Source organism: Sinohyriopsis cumingii, chromosome 17 (genome assembly GCF_028554795.1).
Source record: "Sinohyriopsis cumingii isolate HCF-2022 chromosome 17, ASM2855479v2, whole genome shotgun sequence".
In the NCBI taxonomy this organism is placed as follows: Eukaryota; Metazoa; Mollusca; class Bivalvia; order Unionida; family Unionidae; genus Sinohyriopsis; species Sinohyriopsis cumingii.
The window spans coordinates 91053867-91072237 of NC_142977.1; the positions used below are offsets into that span (position 1 = coordinate 91053867).

The 18371-nt window shown below is 37.1% G+C and overlaps 1 protein-coding gene across 1 annotated transcript in view; it reads left to right on the top strand.

Moving 5' to 3' along the window:
- The window catches only part of LOC149779408 (uncharacterized), a 129742-nt gene extending 112733 nt beyond the window's left edge, over nucleotides 1-17009 (top strand). Inside the window, exons 18-20 of the mRNA XM_089940071.1 lie at nucleotides 6645-6704; nucleotides 7215-7322; nucleotides 10900-17009. Of these exons, the coding sequence (XP_089796197.1) occupies nucleotides 6645-6704; nucleotides 7215-7322; nucleotides 10900-11433 (702 nt within the window). The 3' untranslated portion in view covers nucleotides 11434-17009. The remainder of the gene's footprint in view (nucleotides 1-6644; nucleotides 6705-7214; nucleotides 7323-10899) is intronic.
- The last annotated feature ends 1362 nt before the right edge of the window (nucleotides 17010-18371 follow it).

Genomic DNA, 18371 nt, shown 5'->3' on the forward strand with positions numbered 1-18371 from the left:
TTTTGCAAATTGTGTAATGTGATTTCACTATTGGGCATGGAGGGGCCCATGAAATAAAGAGCAAGAGAAAGCTAATAAACATCAACTTGCTGCTTCATCATACACAACTCAGCCTGAACTTATGACGTATATAAATACCAGAGAGAACCTTGATGCAATTCGATCAAAATTCGGTTTATTAAATTTCTTTTGGAAATTAACCTTCCTCTTTCAGTTACTAGTGTTGCTTGCAATTTATTTCGCACACGTTTTCCAGACAGTAAAATCACAAAGGATTACTCGTATACTAGAACGAAAAAGTTCATTAAGAAAGTCACACAGAATTGAGATCATCTATGAAAGTTGATACATTCAAATCAGTAATGATTGGGGAAAAAAATAAGGTGTGGAAAAGGCTACTATAAACAGCCTGTGTCTGAGTGTGTTGCACTCTTGCACCTTCTGAATGGGCACCTGAATGGAACATGGTACAACACATGCATCTTTGACATTAAATAATGTAAAACACTGTCCTACTTTACTGATGGTTGTATATGTTATAAATAGTTACTTATGCATTAAAATTTTAAAAATCAGTATTTGTTTCATGAAAATCAGTGTTTTTGTCACAAGCAGTCAGTATTTTTGTATTCGGGGGTTGGCAGCTATGACACTGGCATAACACCTATGTAGCTTCAGCTCATTTGAGGGTTTCTCTGCACATACAAGGTCAAGGTTAACCTCTAGGCCTCGTTTCCTTCTGAGTTATACCTCATGGTAAGTCTGGACTTCAGAGTGTTCATAATATGGGTTGTCAGTTATACCTCATGGCAAGACTGGACAACAGAGTGTACATAATACGGGTTGTCAGTTATACCTCATGGCAAGACTGGACTTCAGAGTGTACATAATACGGGTTGTCAGTTATACCTCATGGCAAGACTGGACCACAGAGTGTTCATAATACGGGTTGTCAGTTATACCTCATGGCAAGACTGGACCTCAGAGTGTACACAATGCAGGTTGTCAGTTATGCTTCATGGCAAGACTGGACTTCATAGTGTACATAATACAGGTTGTCAGTTATACCTCATGGCAAGACTGGACTTCAGAGGGTACATAATGCAGGTTGTCATTTATACCTCATGGCATGACTGGACCACAGAGAATACTTAATATAGTTCCTCTGTTACACTTCATGGCAAGACTGGACCAGAGAGTACATGATTTGGGTCCTCAGCTTCACATCAAGCAATACTGGACTTGAAAATACTTAATTTTAGGTTACTAATTATACCTTGTGGCAATACTGGGCCTCCAGTAGTACTCAGTATGGGTCTTTAGTTCCACTTCATGACAGTATTGGGCCTCTAATAGTACTCAATGTGGGTCTTTAGTTACACTTCATGACAGTATTGGGCCTCCAGTAGTATGCAGTTTGGGTCTTTAGTTACACTTCATGGCAGTATTGGGCCTCTAGTAGTATTCAGCATGGGTCTTTAGTTACACTTAATGATAATACTGGGCCTCAGAAAGTATTTAATACTGGTTATCTGAACAATCACTATAATTTTAATTTAGCTTTTTATTAAATTTCAAGAATTGTGACTATTTAAACAGTTTTCATTATAGATTTTAACAATAATTTAATGAGGTCTTGGCAAAGAAAAGTCAGAAAATAATGTTAATCCACAGTATAAATACTGCGGACAAAATCAAAGGGAACATAACTAAGAATTCTTTATTAGACTCAATAAAGTACTTTTCAACCCAAAAATGAATTGCTTGTGACAGAGTTTATTAATTATAAAGTACAGAAATACAGTACCATATCTATTTACTTATTAGTCAAGTCCAGTTACAATCAACATAGACCCATATCAACATAATGTAACAGCAGATCAGGGTCTATATTGTTTATTTTAATGATCAATCTTAACAAACTCCAGATCTGCTGGCAGATTATGTCAGTTCAGATCTGGGTCTATGCAGTTTGCACTTGGATCCAACCTATAAGTATAGATGGGTTTACCAAAGTTTTTTCCTTAAGCACATTTTTAAGGTATAATTTCTTGATTTAATTTCCACAATTCTTGATTTTCCTGATGCACATGAAAGTTAGTTGTTAGAAAGTTCAGATTTAATTTGATTTTTTATGAAAAGTACACATTTTAGTATCTTGGAGCATTTTCAGACTGTTTTGAGTTTAAATAATAAATCATTTATCTTGAAAAGTGGCATGTTCTCAAAGTAGGTTGCACAAATGTGAAAACCATATAAACTGGTTCTTCATGTGACACCATAATCTGAGTTCATCTCATTAACGACATCTGTGCAATTTTTTAAGATTTCCAAAACAATATTTATGGTATATTGGTAGACTATTCCATTGGCAGTAGACTAGATACAGCTTAGTGATATCACAGCTGTATTCATCATCGAGTTAGTAGCTTGATGGATTACAAATTTATGCATTGCTTTCTCTTGTTTCATTTCAGCATAATGTCATTAAAATGCTATATTTGCAACTTCAGAGCATAGAAGTCTACCATGACTTGTTTTGTTTATACTAAGTATACACAGTCCATGATATGCACTGTTGTAATAAATGGTCAGAGGAAGTCTTGGCTACCGTATAAACTAGTTAATCATGTACTGATTTGCTAAGCTATGCTTTTAGCTAGTTAGTCACACATTGATTTTGCTTATCTATACTTTGTTCTCTTCTTGTGTTGGACTACTCTGGTGGCCTAGTGGTTAGAGCATCCACCTCCAATGAGGGAGGTCGTGGGTTAGATCCCTGGCCAAGTCATTCCAAAGACTTACAAAAATGGTACTAACAGCTGCCTCACTTGGCACTCAGCATTAAGAGGTTAGTATTCGGACTGGTCGGCCTGGTGTCAGGATAATGTGACTGGGTGGGACATCATGCTACATGTTTGCGGCATGATGCCCCAGTGCTAGACATCACTATAAAACTGTCACACTGCAGACATCGTAGCGATATGACTGAAAGATTGTTAAAGCTACATCAAAGATCCAAATTACACACAAACTTCTTGTGCCACAAATGTTTACTAAATGCATAAAATGCATGTTCAAAGCCATAGTCCACTTGACACTAAAGGGATGGAAAGATGGAATAAATCAAGGAAGACAATGCACGATTCATTGTTGGTGATATTGACTCATTGGGAAGTGTTCCCCAATTTTAGGCAGCCCAGTGGGCATAAGTCTCCTCTCATATCTGAGCGTGGCAGTTGGGTCTATAAGTCAGGGTACATGGGATTTGTATCGGATCAATTAGATCCACCTCCTTAAACCACTGCACAGTTAATGGCCATCCAGCCATCACCAACCATACAGTCATCACCCACCATCCAACACTGGAGACCTTTTGAGAAAATGGCCCAATAAACTCTGACTCATTGTTCCCCAGTTTTAGACAGCCCAGTAAGTACCCCTGCATGCTCGAGCATGGTCTTTGGGCCTTAAGTTTGAATGCATAGGGTTTGTACCAGATCCATTGGATCTAATGCAGAATAAAACCTTGTCATACCCTTACTTTTCAGACAACCCTATTCAGGTCACAGTTGGTTTGTAGGAAGAATAGAGAAAGTTTGGAGGCAGGCAGCTCAGAAACTGCCCCTCTACCTTGCTGCTCCACCCACACAGGCAAGTGAAACCACTCAGCCCTTGCTAGTGTGAAGTAATTTTAAGTGGCTGCAGGACAGGGGATCTTCACAATCACGTGCACCAATATCGATCCCTAGGAAGCAATTATACAGAGGTGATAAGAAACCAAATTTTGAGCTCACTGGATCCCCCATTTCCTTCAGAAGGGGGGGGGGCTGATACAGGCCTTTTGGAGGGGCTTTGGGTTTTGTTCATCAACAATACCATCCCCCTCCTCCTCTCCCTCTCCACAGATGCACCATCAGATTGGGAGGAGGACATGGAATTTTAACCAGCCAGAATCTGGTGCAACTAAATGATGTTTGCTTAATTAGTATTGTTAAGCTTGTCAAGTCCATTTACAACAGCACTTGGATTTCAGCAAGAGAGTTTTTGCAACTCCTTGGTTTATTCAATGTGGCAGAGGATTTGATCCAGTGGTCCTTATCATGTGGACATTGTGAACACAATGGCACCCCTTTTACAAGTCCCTTTGATCAAATAGTCAGGATCACACCTGATATTCAATCATTCCTGCATCAGTTGTACAACCCAGGTTTGCTGACCATGAGACTCCCGCTGGATACCTTCATTACTGTCAGTGACACATGGAAGATGGGGAAACAGCCTCTTCACATCAACATCCTAGAAATGAAGGCTTTCTTCACCACCTTTCACTGCTGAAAACTTTGACACAGCAAGAACAGTCCTCATTAGGTCCAGCATCTCTGTGCTGGTGACCTATGTCCTCAAACAGGGAGGCACCAATTCACCCAACCTGTGTGTTCTGATTAGGCAGTTTCTATGTTGATGTGAAAATCTCCAGATCAATGTACAAATCAGACACAGCAGATTCAATGTCTTGGCTGACACTCTATCCAGAACAGATCACGTCCTTCACACAGAACTGTCTCTCCATCAATCAGTCATTACTTGGATTTGCACACTAATGGGGATGTCTGATGATCAACCTCTTTGCGACAAGGTGGAATCACAAGTACAAACATTTGTCTCTCCAGTTCCAGACCCAAAAGCCTGGGCCATGGATGCATTGTCAATCATTTTGGAGGGTTTGTGGTCATGTGTCTCTCCTCACATGGTACTGAGGCTGAAAATAATTCAGAAGTTACGGGCTCAGAATGGCAAGATGATTCTGATAGCCCCTCTTAGATGGGAAAAGTCCTGGGTCATTGATATACTCATTCTAGCAGTAGATATGCCCAGGGACATTCTGGCCAACCCGAATCTTCTCCAGTAACCATGGTCATGGGTTGTCCTTCCCTACATGGACTGTCCTCTTTTTCTACATGCCCGGCTCTTATTGGGACCACCTTGTGAGACAAATAATTCAGACCTTCAGTTGTGGAGAGAGTCTTGATAGCAAGAAGGCCTTCTGCTCTGATGGCTTGTGAGGAAAAGTAGTGTTTTCAGGTACTGGTGAAATACCAACAACATTGTCCCCTTGAATGAATCAATCGCTAAACTGGCTGACTTTGTTTCTCGAGCTCTTTGAGTAGAAATAGTTGGCCCCAATCTCTTAACAAAGGCTACCACACCATGATATTGGGCACATTCTGGCATCATGGCAGACATGATATTGGGCAGGATATAGACCTATCAGATATTTTAGACCTTTTTTTGGTCTCATTTGATCAAAATACCTCACACAGTTTCCAAATGGAACCAATTCTGGGTTAAAACAAGGCTAAATTCAAATCCATTCATACCTCTAGCCCACACTTCACTAAACTCTCTATCATACAAGTCATGTTTTCTGATAGCTTTAGCTTCTGCATGCAGGGTAAGCGAGCTGCGTGCCCTTTATGTTGACCCAAACACTCTTCTGTTCAGTTCAGAGGGTTCATTGGTTCATTTGATTAGTAGTCCAAAATAGGTTACTGTCTGATGGTAACCAAAAAGTAGTCACTCGCGCACTGTCTTCCATAGACAGAACAAGAACAGCAGCCATGCAAGATCCTGTTAGAGTTCACAAGCACTACTTGAAATACGCAGAGACAAATCGTGCAACACGCAAATGCCTTCTTGTCTTTCCGGTGTGAGCTGGAACACAGGAGATCACCCCTCAAGCCTTTGCTTTGTTACTGAAGTGGGTTTGTACACTCTGTGTACTCTTGACGTCTCAGAGTCACCTCATCAAGATTAGTGCTCAGAGGCTTCGAGCCATCTCTGCGAGCCTTGTGTTTGAATGCAGTGTTTTGATCCAAGATATAATAGAAGTTGTTGTCTGGTGACAGGCTTAGTTGCTTATGTAATTAGGAAAACAGGTTATCGTTCACATGGGAAATCCAGCTATCCTGCCCTAGAAGGATGCACAAGGTAGAGGTTGGATGCTCAGCATTCCCTCCTCCTATTATTCTTCAAATACAATGGAGAACGTATTCAAAGGAGCAAGCAAATTTTTTAGTAAGTTATGTTTTCCTCCAAGAATACTTACCCAATCACATTACTTAAAATCCTTCCCAACAACCCCACCATGCAAGCATTCCCAATAGTAACTCGCTCAGCTTAAAACTAGTGACACCTGGCGGTGCCAAAAAGAGGTAATGGACAAGAGTTATTGCCCTTTGTCTATTGAATAGATGGAAAAAGACTATTTTCGTCTTTTAGTAAGGCTATATTCATGAGGTAGCAGGTTATTATTCCTAAGGTAATGTGATTGGGTAAGTATTCTCGGAGAAACATAATTTATTTTTAAACTTTGCTTTTCTTTAATAAATGATAAAATAAGTCTAAGTATGGGTGACTCCAATGAAACAACATGATGTTTATAATCATGTTGTATATGTGTGTTACTCTAACAGTTTGCACAATTTTCTCACTGAACCACTCAAAATCTCTATGTATTGGTGAAAAATTATACCTGATATATTATACAAACATTATGCCTTATAATACTTGGATCAACCTTTTAGTGATCTTAGACTTCTGTGTTTACTTTTCACTGTTATTGTTTGTATTCTTTACCCCAGGACGTTGAACATATTATGCGGACCGGGAACAAGAATGTTGCTGAAACAATAAAGCGTCTGGTATGTTACATATTGTGTCATCAATAGAAGTTAGTCCAATTTTTTTAATCCAGCAATCCTTTTTTAAAAAAAACTTAAAGTAGTTTTCCAGCACTTAAATACATGAAGCTTTACTAATAAAATCAGTGTATAATGGAGATACTACAGAAAGATTAATGAATATGCACATTATTAGTCTCAGGATATCCTAAAAGGATTAATAGAGAGAGATAATCTGAAACGGATTGTGCCATTTTTGTCAAACTGAAAATTTGGGAGGTGGTTGTTCTTGTCTTTATGGATGGAATATTGTTCATTAAGCTTTTCTGTTGATGGTCTGTAGCAACCACAAAATGAACAAAAATCAGCACTCAGGATGAAAAATAGCTTTATGAATTATATACACACATATCATTACATCACATGAAAGCAGTAGTCAAATAAATTTAACTTTACTACTTTATTTTTGTTGTGACATAACTTTTTCCCTAAATTATAATTTCATTTTATTTCTTTGTTTCTAACTTTTAGGCAGTCTCAATGATAAACAGTGAAGATGATGCCGACGTGGCTCTCCAGATATCTAAGATGCTGACCCAGGCCCTGATTCAATACCGATTGAAGAATTTGTCAGCAAATGTAAATTCATTTTGCATTTTTGTTAAAGTCCTCCAAAAGCAGTCACTGTTAAGATCTGGATCGATTCTGCTTTCCATGCATAACTTGAAGAGATGAATAATGCATAGCTCTCTTTAGATATTACACTCTGCTCTTGTTCATCCAGCGAAGGCTGTCACTTGTAATTTTGTTGGATTATTCAGACTGGCACACTCTGCTCTTGCTCATCCAGTGAAGGCTGTTGTATGTAACTTTGTATAATTAATCAGACTGGTATACTCTGCTCTTGTTCATCCAGTGAAGGTTGTTGCTTGTACATTTGTCAGATTAATCAGACTAGTACACTCTGCTCTTGTTCATCCAGTGAAGGCTCTTTCTTGTAATTTTGTTTGATTAATCAGACTGGTATACTCTGCTCTTGCTCATCCAGTGAAGGTTGTTGTTTGTAATTTTGTATAAATAATCAGACTGGTATACTCTGCTCTTGTTCATCCAGTGAAGGTTGTTGCTTGTACCTTTGTCAGATTAATCAGACTAGTACACTCTGCTCTTGTTCATCCAGTGAAGGCTCTTTCTTGTAATTTTGTTTGATTAATCAGACTGGTATACTCTGCTCTTGTTCATCCAGTGAAGGTTGTTGCTTGTACCTTTGTCAGATTAATCAGACTAGTACACTCTGCTCTTGATCATCCAGTGGAGGCTCTTTCTTGTAATTTTGTTTGATTAATCAGACTGGTATACTCTGCTCTTGCTCATCCAGTGAAGGTTGTTGTTTGTAATTTTGTATAAATAATCAGACTGGTATACTCTGCTCTTGTTCATCCAGTGAAGGTTGTTGCTTGTACCTTTGTCAGATTAATCAGACTAGTACACTCTGCTCTTGTTCATCCAGTGAAGGCTCTTTCTTGTAATTTTGTTTGATTAATCAGACTGGTATACTCTGCTCTTGCTCATCCAGTGAAGGTTGTTGTTTGTAATTTTGTATAATTAATCAGACTGGTATACTCTGCTCTTGTTCATCCAGTGAAGGTTGTTGCTTGTACCTTTGTCAGATTAATCAGACTGATATACTCTGCTCTTGTTCACCCAGTGAAGGCTGTTGCTTGTAACTTTGTCAGATTAACTAAACTGGTACACTCTGCTTTTGTTAATCCAGCGAAGGCTGTTGCTTGTAACTTTGTCCAATTAACTAGACTGGTACACTCTGCTCTTGTTCACCTAGTGAAGGCTGTTGCTTGTAACTTTGTCAGATTAACTAGACTGGTACACTCTGCTTTTGTTAATCCAGCGAAGGCTGTTGCTTGTAACTTTCTCAGATTAATCAGACTGGTGCAGTCTGCTTTTGCTCATCCAGTGAATGCTGTTGGATGTAACTTTGTTGGATTAATCAGTCTGGTACACTCTGCTCTTGCTCATCCAGTGATGGCTTTTGCTTTTAATTTGTCTGATTAATCAGACTGGTACTCTCTGCTCTTGCTCATCCAGTGAATGCTGTTGTATGTAACTTTGTTGGATTAATCAGTATGTTACAATCTGCTCTGGGGCCCCGAGTGGCCGAGTGGTCTAAAGCGCTCTCCATTATGGATCACTGCCATCTCACCTCTGTCTGTGTGGGTTCGAGTCTCGGATTCAGCCAATATGGGTATGTGAGAAAGCTTGCCAGTAGCTTCTCGTGGGTCGGTGGTTCTTTCCGGGTTCTTCCTCCACCATTAATACTGGCCGCCATGTATAGCCTATCATGTGCTGAAAAATGGCGTTAAACCCTACAACAACAACAACAATCTGCTCTTGTTCATCCAGTGATGGCTTTTGCTTTTAATTTGTTTGATTAATCAGACTAGTACACTCTGCTTTTGCTCGTACAGTGAGGGCTGTTGTATGTAACTTTGTTGGATTAATCAGTATGTTACAATCTGCTCTTGTTCATCCAGTGATGGCTTTTGCTTTTAATTTGTCTGATTAATCAGACTAGTACACTCTGCTCTTGCTCGTACAGTGAGGGCTGTTGTATGTAACTTTGTTTGATTAATCAGTATGTTACAATCTGCTCTTGTTCATCCAGTGATGGCATTTGCTTTTAATTTATCTGATTAATCAGACTAGTACACTCTGCTCTTGCTCGTACAGTGAGGGCTGTTGTATGTAACTTTGTTGGATTAATCAGTATGTTACAATCTACTCTGGGGCCCCGAGTGGCGAGTGGTCTAAAGCGCTCTCCATTATGGATCACTGCCATCTCACCTCTGTCTGCGTGGGTTCGAGTCTTGGATTCAGCCAATATGGGTATGTGAGAAAGCTTGCCAGTAGCTTCTCATGGGTTGGTGGCTCTTTCCGGGTTCTTCCTCTACCATTAATATTGGCCGCCATGTATAGCCTATCGTGTGCTGAAAAATGGCGTTAAACCCTACAACAACAACAACAATCTGCTCTTGTTCATCCAGTGATGGCTTTTGCTTTTAATTTGTCTGATTAATCAGACTAGTACACTCTGCTTTTGCTCGTACAGTGAGGGCTGTTGTATGTAACTTTGTTGGATTAATCAGTATGTTACAATCTGCTCTTGTTCATTCAGTAATGGCCTTTGCTTTTAATTTGTCTGATTCATCAGACTGGTATACTCTGCTCTTGCTCGTCCAGTGAGGGCTGTTGTATGTAACTTTGTTGGATTAATCAGACTGGTACACTCTGCTCTTGCCCATCCAGTGAAGACTGTTGTATGTAACTTTGTTTGATTAATCAGACTGGTACACTCTGTTCTTGCTCATCCAGTGAGGGCTGTTGTATGAACAAAACTTTATGCAGCTGTACAGCCATGGACATACATATTTAGCTGCATATTCTTGATCAACCTCTGTACTGTTTGAATACTTCATAAACCACTGTACTGTTTAAATACTTCGTAAACCACTGTACTGTTTAAATACTCCATAAACCGCTGTACTGTTTAAATACTTCAAAAACCACTGCACTGTTTAAATACTTCATAAACAACTGTACTGTTTAAATACTTCATCAACCACTGTACTGTTTAAATACTTCATCAACCACTGTACTGTTTAAATATTTCATCAACCACTGTACTGCTTGAATACTTTAGCAGCTGTTGTACTGTTTCAAATACTTCATAAATCACTGTACTGTTTAAATACTTCATAAACCACTGTACTGTTTAAATACTTCATAAACCACTGTACTGATTAAATGCTTCATAAACCACTCTACTGTTTAAAAACTTCATAAACCTCTGTACTGTTTAAATACTTCATAAACCACTCTACTGTTTAAATACTTCAACAACCACTCTACTGTTTAAATACTACAAGAACCAGTATACTCTTTAAATGCTTCAACAATCAGTGTACTGTTTCAATACATCAACAACCAGTGTACTGTTCAAATACACCATCAGCCACTGTACTGTTTGAATACTTTAGCAACTGCTATACTGTTTTAAATACTTCATCAACCACTGTACTGTTTTAAATACTTCATCAACCACTGTACTGTTTTACTATTACATCAACCACTGTATTGTTTAAATACTTTTAAACAAAGCTTTTTATTACTAGTTAGCTTAATGAGTTTTGTTTTATTATAGATGAGTGGAAAAGGTGTCAAAGTAAATCCATCCCAACTGCCAAATCTGACACAGCTTATGCAGCATATAAACACAGGTCCGACACAGCTAACAAACATCAGACCATTAATAATGCCAGCCACAGGTCGGGATATTCGCCAAGAAATGACCAGACAGGTGTGGTCACAACAGCCAAAGACACCAACCAGCACAGTTTTAAAAACACCTTTGGGACCGTGCAGCCAGCAGGGAACTTCCAGTCTGAGAGTATCTGCACAGGCGAAGACACCAAAGGTTTCACAAAGACCCCAGCCCAGTGAGCAGGCTCTAAAGGAGCTTAGAAAGAGAGCAGAGGCAATATTAAATAAATGTTCATCATCTACACGACAAGTCAGCATGGCTTCAGTGCCAGTGGGATTTCAGCAGGATCCCTTGAATGGACAATCCCAGGTTTCCATGGCAAGACATATGGCAAATCAGCCACCCTTGCCAACAGGTATGGCCATCCCTCCACCATCTTCTGCACTCCCATCAACACCTTCATCAGCAGAATAAAAATTCAATCAGAACCATCAGCAAAGAAATGATCCGGACCATCTATACCAGCCATATCAGCAAGGAAAAAGATAGCAGGGAAATTGAAGTTGATCCCCAAATGTGAACAGATAATTGGAATCAAGGAAGTGGATATGGATATTTCTGGAGAATTTTTTATGGCAATATTGTTTTTAATGGTAATTTGAACAAAAAAGTTGACACAGTCTCTCTGAATACCTTTAGCAACAAAGTCATGATAGGATTATCTGATATTTTCTAAATTACCTATAGTTACAACTTGCAATGATTTGAGTTGACTTGTTAACTAGTACTAAAGCAGGAGAGCATATGCCATAGTCATCACTAGAATTATCAGCATTGGCATTAGTAAATATAAGTCATTTATATGTACAGGCAATCTTTTGTGTCTGCTGACAACTCCAGTTTTTGTCCTATTATGGACAGGTTATTTTGTTACTTGAAGATAGAAGTCAAAAGAATGTTATTTTAGTTATCCCTGACTGATAATATGTGTGTGTGTTTGTGTTTGTGTGAGAGAGAGAGAGAGATAAGGTTTTAACAAGTTTTATTCCTTAGGATAGACTTTGGAAGCATTTTGTTAGCACATCTGGCTGTAAGACCCAGTGAGCTTATGGTATGGCCATGATCAACATTTACTTGTCACCACTTTAGAAGGAGTGTTTTTGATCTAATTTTGATCAAACTTGGAATGTTGGTTTAATTCATCAGTATCTTGGATGAGTTTGAATAAGAGTGGATAATAAAGGCTGGTCTTGCATCCGATTGATTAAACCTGAAATATTTTCTTATACAGTTAAATCTGTCTTGAGTGACTGCCTGTCATTTACTACAATAATCATTGTGCATAGATCAGTTTTATTATATAAATGCACCTTTGTTAGCAACCACTTCTGAATACGACCAGCAACCACAATTTCGTGGCCAAAAATGCGTTTTGACACTGCTATGAACGACTGTTTCACAAAAGCAAATGAACACTGCTGACATTTATAAGTTGTAATCATGACCAGTAAGAAGTGTCTGTAGAAAAAGTGCAGATTGTTCAAAGCAAAACTGTCATGCATTGGAAAACAGAGATAAATACCAATGAACTTTATTTAATCCTTTGTAACCATGACAGTTTATGAGAGTGTTTGTACTATTAAAAAAAAACCAACAATAGTCAAGTCTGGCTACCGATTCTTAAAATCTGTAGGTGACGCAGGTATCTGTTATCTGCTGCAAGACCATAAAACAAGCTAAAGTACATGTCACTAACTGCCATGTAATGCCATAGTCCTGTAAATCTGCATTATGGTTAACCGTTGCTTCTTTAGATGATGTAGTCACAGATGTGCATAGCCAGTTCAAAGGTTTGTATCATTATGTTTTGTATTATATATAAAAAAAACTCAAAACACCAATAATGTCCTGGTGAGAACTGCGTTGAAAGGGCTTTATTGTAGTGGTCAGTTATGCTGTTTGTCTTTGGAATTGATTCATAATAACTGGGGTCAATGAGGTCTTTGCTCTTTGTCTTTAATAAATGATCATCATTTTCTAGATTCAATTGTCATTGTAAAAGGAAGGTTTGTGCTGTTTATTGATCATTGGATGTTACCATTATTAAAACCCACACCAAGTTGTCATCTGTTCATTGTGGTGCAGACCTGTTACACTCTTTGTTTGCCTGCTATACCCTTTGTTTATCAAGTTAATCTCTTTATGTTGTCAGTGAATTAACCATTTTGGATTTGTCTTTAAATAAATATATTTTGTTTTTGGCTGTATTAATTCTGTCTTTTGAATTTGTTTATTGTTAAATATATTTATGATACACATGATGAGTAAATGTTGTCATAGGTAACTTCATTTTTTAATACTACATTTAAATTGAGTATGAAATTTATGGACATGTCTAGTTAACTTCTGGACAAGATATTACATTTTTAATTTTGCCATTTATATGCTAACCTACATATGTACATTGGATGAACGTGTTACCAGTCTAGTGACTAGTTTTTGTCCAGTTTTAAGTAAACTTGGTAAATAGACTTAAGTCACCAATATATTTAGTGGATTTTGTTATTGTTTGGTTTTGTGGGGTTTACAGACCATGTTTAGCACATGATATGCTATGCATGACAGCCTGTATATATGACGGAAGAAGAACTTGGGAAGAACCACCAACCCACAGAAAGCTACAGGCAAGCTTGCTTACATAGCCACATCAGTTGAACCAAGATTTGATTACATGCAGATGAAGGTGGGTGATCTGTAAAGGTGAACACCTTAGGTCACTTGGTACACTGAGTTGTATTATCAGCAGAATCTGTGCATACTAATGAAATTCAGCACAGTAAGAATTAGTTCTCAAATCATATGCAATTTTAAAAGTTTTGATTTTGCTTTTAAAATACTGGTTATATATATATATATCTCTCTTTCATTTGGGGGCCTGGGTGGCCGAGTGGTCTAAAGCACTTAACAGATCACTGCCATCTCACCTCTGTTTGCATGGGTTCGAGTCGTCTTAGGCTCCGTTAGCATGGGTATATGAGAATGCTTGCCATGAGCTTCCGGTGGATTGGTGGTTCCTTTTGGGATTTTCCAGGGTTCTTCTTCCAACAGTTCTACTGGCCACCATGTATAGCCAATCCTGCATTGAGAAATGGCACTAGACCTGAAAACAACTCTCCAAATTAAAGCAAAGGAGGTAATTGATGATATGACGTGAAAATCACAGGTTTAGGTTACAGGGATCATCCCTTGTAAAAAAGATGAAAACTAGATGTGCACATTAAATGTTAGGATCTAAGATGTGTTAATTTAAATAAAATGAAATCCGAAATTAGCAAAATAATGCACTTTAGGAATTTAAATTAATAATTTGTCATTTATAACTGAAGAAAATGCATAAAACAAAAAATAATGTTACAAAAAATTACAGGCTAGGGTAAGCAATGTGCGATGTTGTAATCAAGGATCAAAATTTCTGTACACAATTATAGATATTTGGTTGTAAATAATTGTGATTTTGAATTTTTTTTTCAATATTGATTTTCTTTCAGTATAACATATTTCTTGAAAAAACCATATCTGACTTTATATATAAATGCTTGAATTGCTATGTTAAAGTACATGAAACATTTATCATTTATGTTATGTACACCACTCCCTTGAACACACTGATAACTTGCAAACCCTCTTATAACATGGAGTCGGGTGTGGATCCCATTTTTTTTTTTCATCAGAAAATACCCAAATTATTGAATCCTATTTCTTGAACTTGAAGAAAATGTGATAAAAATTGGTAACTGAAATAGCCTAGTGCAGGCAATACATTAATATTTAAATGCCAAATCAATAAGTTGTATTAAGTGAAATTTGTGTTTTAATTCTTTCTTTTTGTTCCTGGTAAATGTAATCATCACAAACGCAATGTGTATTTAAATGTAAACTGTGTCAATCTGCTATAACAGCTATGTCCGCAAGCATTTCTCTGAGAACCTAATTAAGTACCAACTGTGTTTTGATAACTGACTTGCAGAAGTATTTGTTGTATTGTTGAACAGAATTAAAAGCTGGCCTACTTTGTATTATCACATTAATTATGTCTTTTGAATCAAATAAAGGAGGTGGAATTTAAAAAAAGTTAAAAGGCATGCAAATCCTACATACTTCTAACGGACCCAGTGGCATGTCAGGTGAACTCACTTCACACACACATACACACACACACACACACACACCCGAATTCTATAGAACGGCCTATATTTAGTCCACGCAGAAACCATAAAGGATTAATAATATTAACATGTTTAATAAAACAGATAGTTCACCAACATTGAATATCTGCCTGCGTCAAAGAAATAAGTTGCATAACTTTAAATAGTTTGTCTAGCGTCTGCTAAAATTCAAATGCCGACTGAACCCAGTTGAACAGGTTACATATTAGACAAATTATTATCAAGGTTTCACCCCCACCCCACCCCCTGTTTCTTATGTGTATGTACTTTATCAGTAGACCCCCCATACGCAAGCGTATGAATTTGGGTTACCCCCCGCCATGCTTACATACTAAATGGACGGCTCCAACTTCATTAGAAAAAGTGTGTTATTAACAAATATTATCGATGTGATTGTAAAATGAGGATTCAGTCATTAAACAGCCCAGTTCTCTACACCCACCCACCTAGTTTTCTCAACATCAAAGCTGATTTTTAAACAGTTTTAGAGGTTTCTTGGTAACTTGTGCCATTGCTTATATTGCGATCTATGTTTGTGGACCCCATTGTGCAAAAGTTATCGAGGGAGAGGTGTATTGTGTATTATTTTATGACATTTCATATATTTAAATCCGTTACTCAAATTATTTAGAATTTATGGGTTTTTTTTATTTCTGGCTATTAATAATAATTTTAAAAAATAGAATAAAAATGAGATTTTCTTTTGAAACACTGTCAAATTCAGTTTCTGGTGAATTATATTATAATTTCAATTCATGTGAAAGACGTGACTCTGTAGACCACAAATTTGAAACATCATCTGTACTTAAATTTTAAAGCTCTTGGATGATTCTGAATATGGCAAGAGACTACACATATTGATTATAGCTTTAGCTTTGTAAAACAATGTATAATTATTGTTACAACCTTTTGGTCTTAAACTATGTTAAAGAAAGAAGCAAAACCAGCAAAACAATCACCAAATAATGTATTTCCTTGGAATATAAAGTGAAAATTCAAAGGACATTTACATTATTGTGAATTAAATCCCAAATAATCATAAATGTTCTATTACTAGTCCAGAAGTATCAAAGGCTTTGAATGAATTCATTAATATTGAATGACCTGATTCACCAAGAGTCTTGAATGTCCAGATGTACCACAATGATATAATCCAATATGTCTTTGAATGAGGATTTTTTAAATCCAATGAATACTTTAAATCCAGTGAATAATTTAAGTAATTAATTCCTCACTCAAATTATATCTGAACACAACTATAAATGATTCCAGAGACTGATCATAAAACAGGAATGAATAATTGTTTATTAAATCCCTTTTTATACAAACTGTCACCTGACCTATGACAGAATATACAGTTCTGGAAAACTAATCATTTCACATGGAAACATTTACTAACTCATTGACAAGCTCAGTTCTTGAACTCAAATCAAGTAAACATTATTTGCATTTTAGAATCATGACAAAAATCGGGTAGGCATGATCGTCAATCATGATGAGAGTCAGGTACTCAAGATATACATAACATTAGACTATAGTAAAAATCAACAGGATATAAAGTTTTAGGGATAATTTGCATAGGTTATGTTCTTGCTGTATTACATAAGTTTACTTAATATGATGAACAGTTAAGTTATGCAAGTCAGGTGAGCAATATACTGCCCACTTTGGCCTTTTGTGACAGAGATTTATGCCAGGTGGACATACTGAGATAAGGAGGTAGAAGGAGAGAGAGATTACATATTGTGCATCTTGTGTCCAGATTGTTTCATTGTACCATTTATCATTCTTTTTAATAGATTGGAAAATAAACCTGAAAAGTGTTGTGTATTTCTTGCCTACATTTTAATCTTAATCATCTTGGCTAGAGCTTACCACTAAACTCCTGGTACACTCAGAGCCAATACACGTCCCTGTTGCCCAGTTAGTCAGATTTGTCAATTTATATGCTATATCTACTCTAGAAACCTCAGTTGTTTTCACAGTGGTTGTTTAGATCACAGTATGGATGACAATCAAAATGACGGGTGACTTAAGATCATTTTCTGAAAGATGTATCTATAAAGCAGTTTTTTGAGGCCACAATTGACACATTTCCCTCACAAATAATGATTTTGCAAACTCGTGTGATGATGCTCCTGCACAGGAATTTGTTCTCTACATGCCATAAGTATTATGAATGTTATGTGGTAGGCGCCATAAAATCCTTGACTGGCAAAGATGACTTTTTTCATCAGTGTCTTCAATTTCTGAATTGATTGGAAATTGGACCTTAAAAAGTGTTGTTTTCTACAAATGTCCATTTCATATTGGGTATCTATGATTAGTACAGGACTCACTTTAACAATCTTTGTGCCAGTCTGCTTCTTTGCATCTAGAACAATGGAATCTGTGTATAATAACCTGAATTTAATGTACTGATGAATATACATACAAATACTGATGTAAGTCTCTATTTAAGTACCTATGCATTAATGTTATTTTTTATTTAATTTTGTCCGAGCCAACAAATTTCATGGAATCTGGGAAGTTGTAATAAGAGGATTCAACTTTTGTATACAAATACTGGGATTTATATGCGGTCATGCAAAATATGTACTTTAAATTTTAACAAGAGAAAGAGGCCATTTACCATCAATTATCTTTCCTTGTCTTTCTCTCTTGCCTTTTCTGCCTGTGTTTTATGTCGTTCTCATCATATGCCTGCACTTAGGCATTTCCTTCTCTCTCTCTCTCTCTCTCTCTTTCTCTCTCTCTTTCTCTCTCTCTCTCTCTCATTATGTGCAATCAAGAATATCATACTGAAATGCTTGTAACAAAAGGTAGCTGTATAAAAATCAAGCTGAAATGCTTGTAATGAAAAGGTAGCTGTATGAAAAATCATGCTGAAATGCTTGTAATGAAAAGGTAGCTGTATGAAAAATCATGCTGAAATGCCTGTAATGAAAAGGTAGCTGTATGAAAAATCATGCTGAAATGCTTGTAATGAAAACGTAGCTGTATGAAAAATCATGCTGAAATGCTTGTAATGAAAAGGTAGCTGTATGAAAAATCATGCTGAAATGCTTGTAACGAAAAGGTAGCTGTATGAAAAATCATGCTGAAATACTTGCAACGAAAGGTAGCTGTATGAAAAATCATGCTGAAATGCTTGTAACGAAAAGGTAGCTGTATGAAAAATCATGC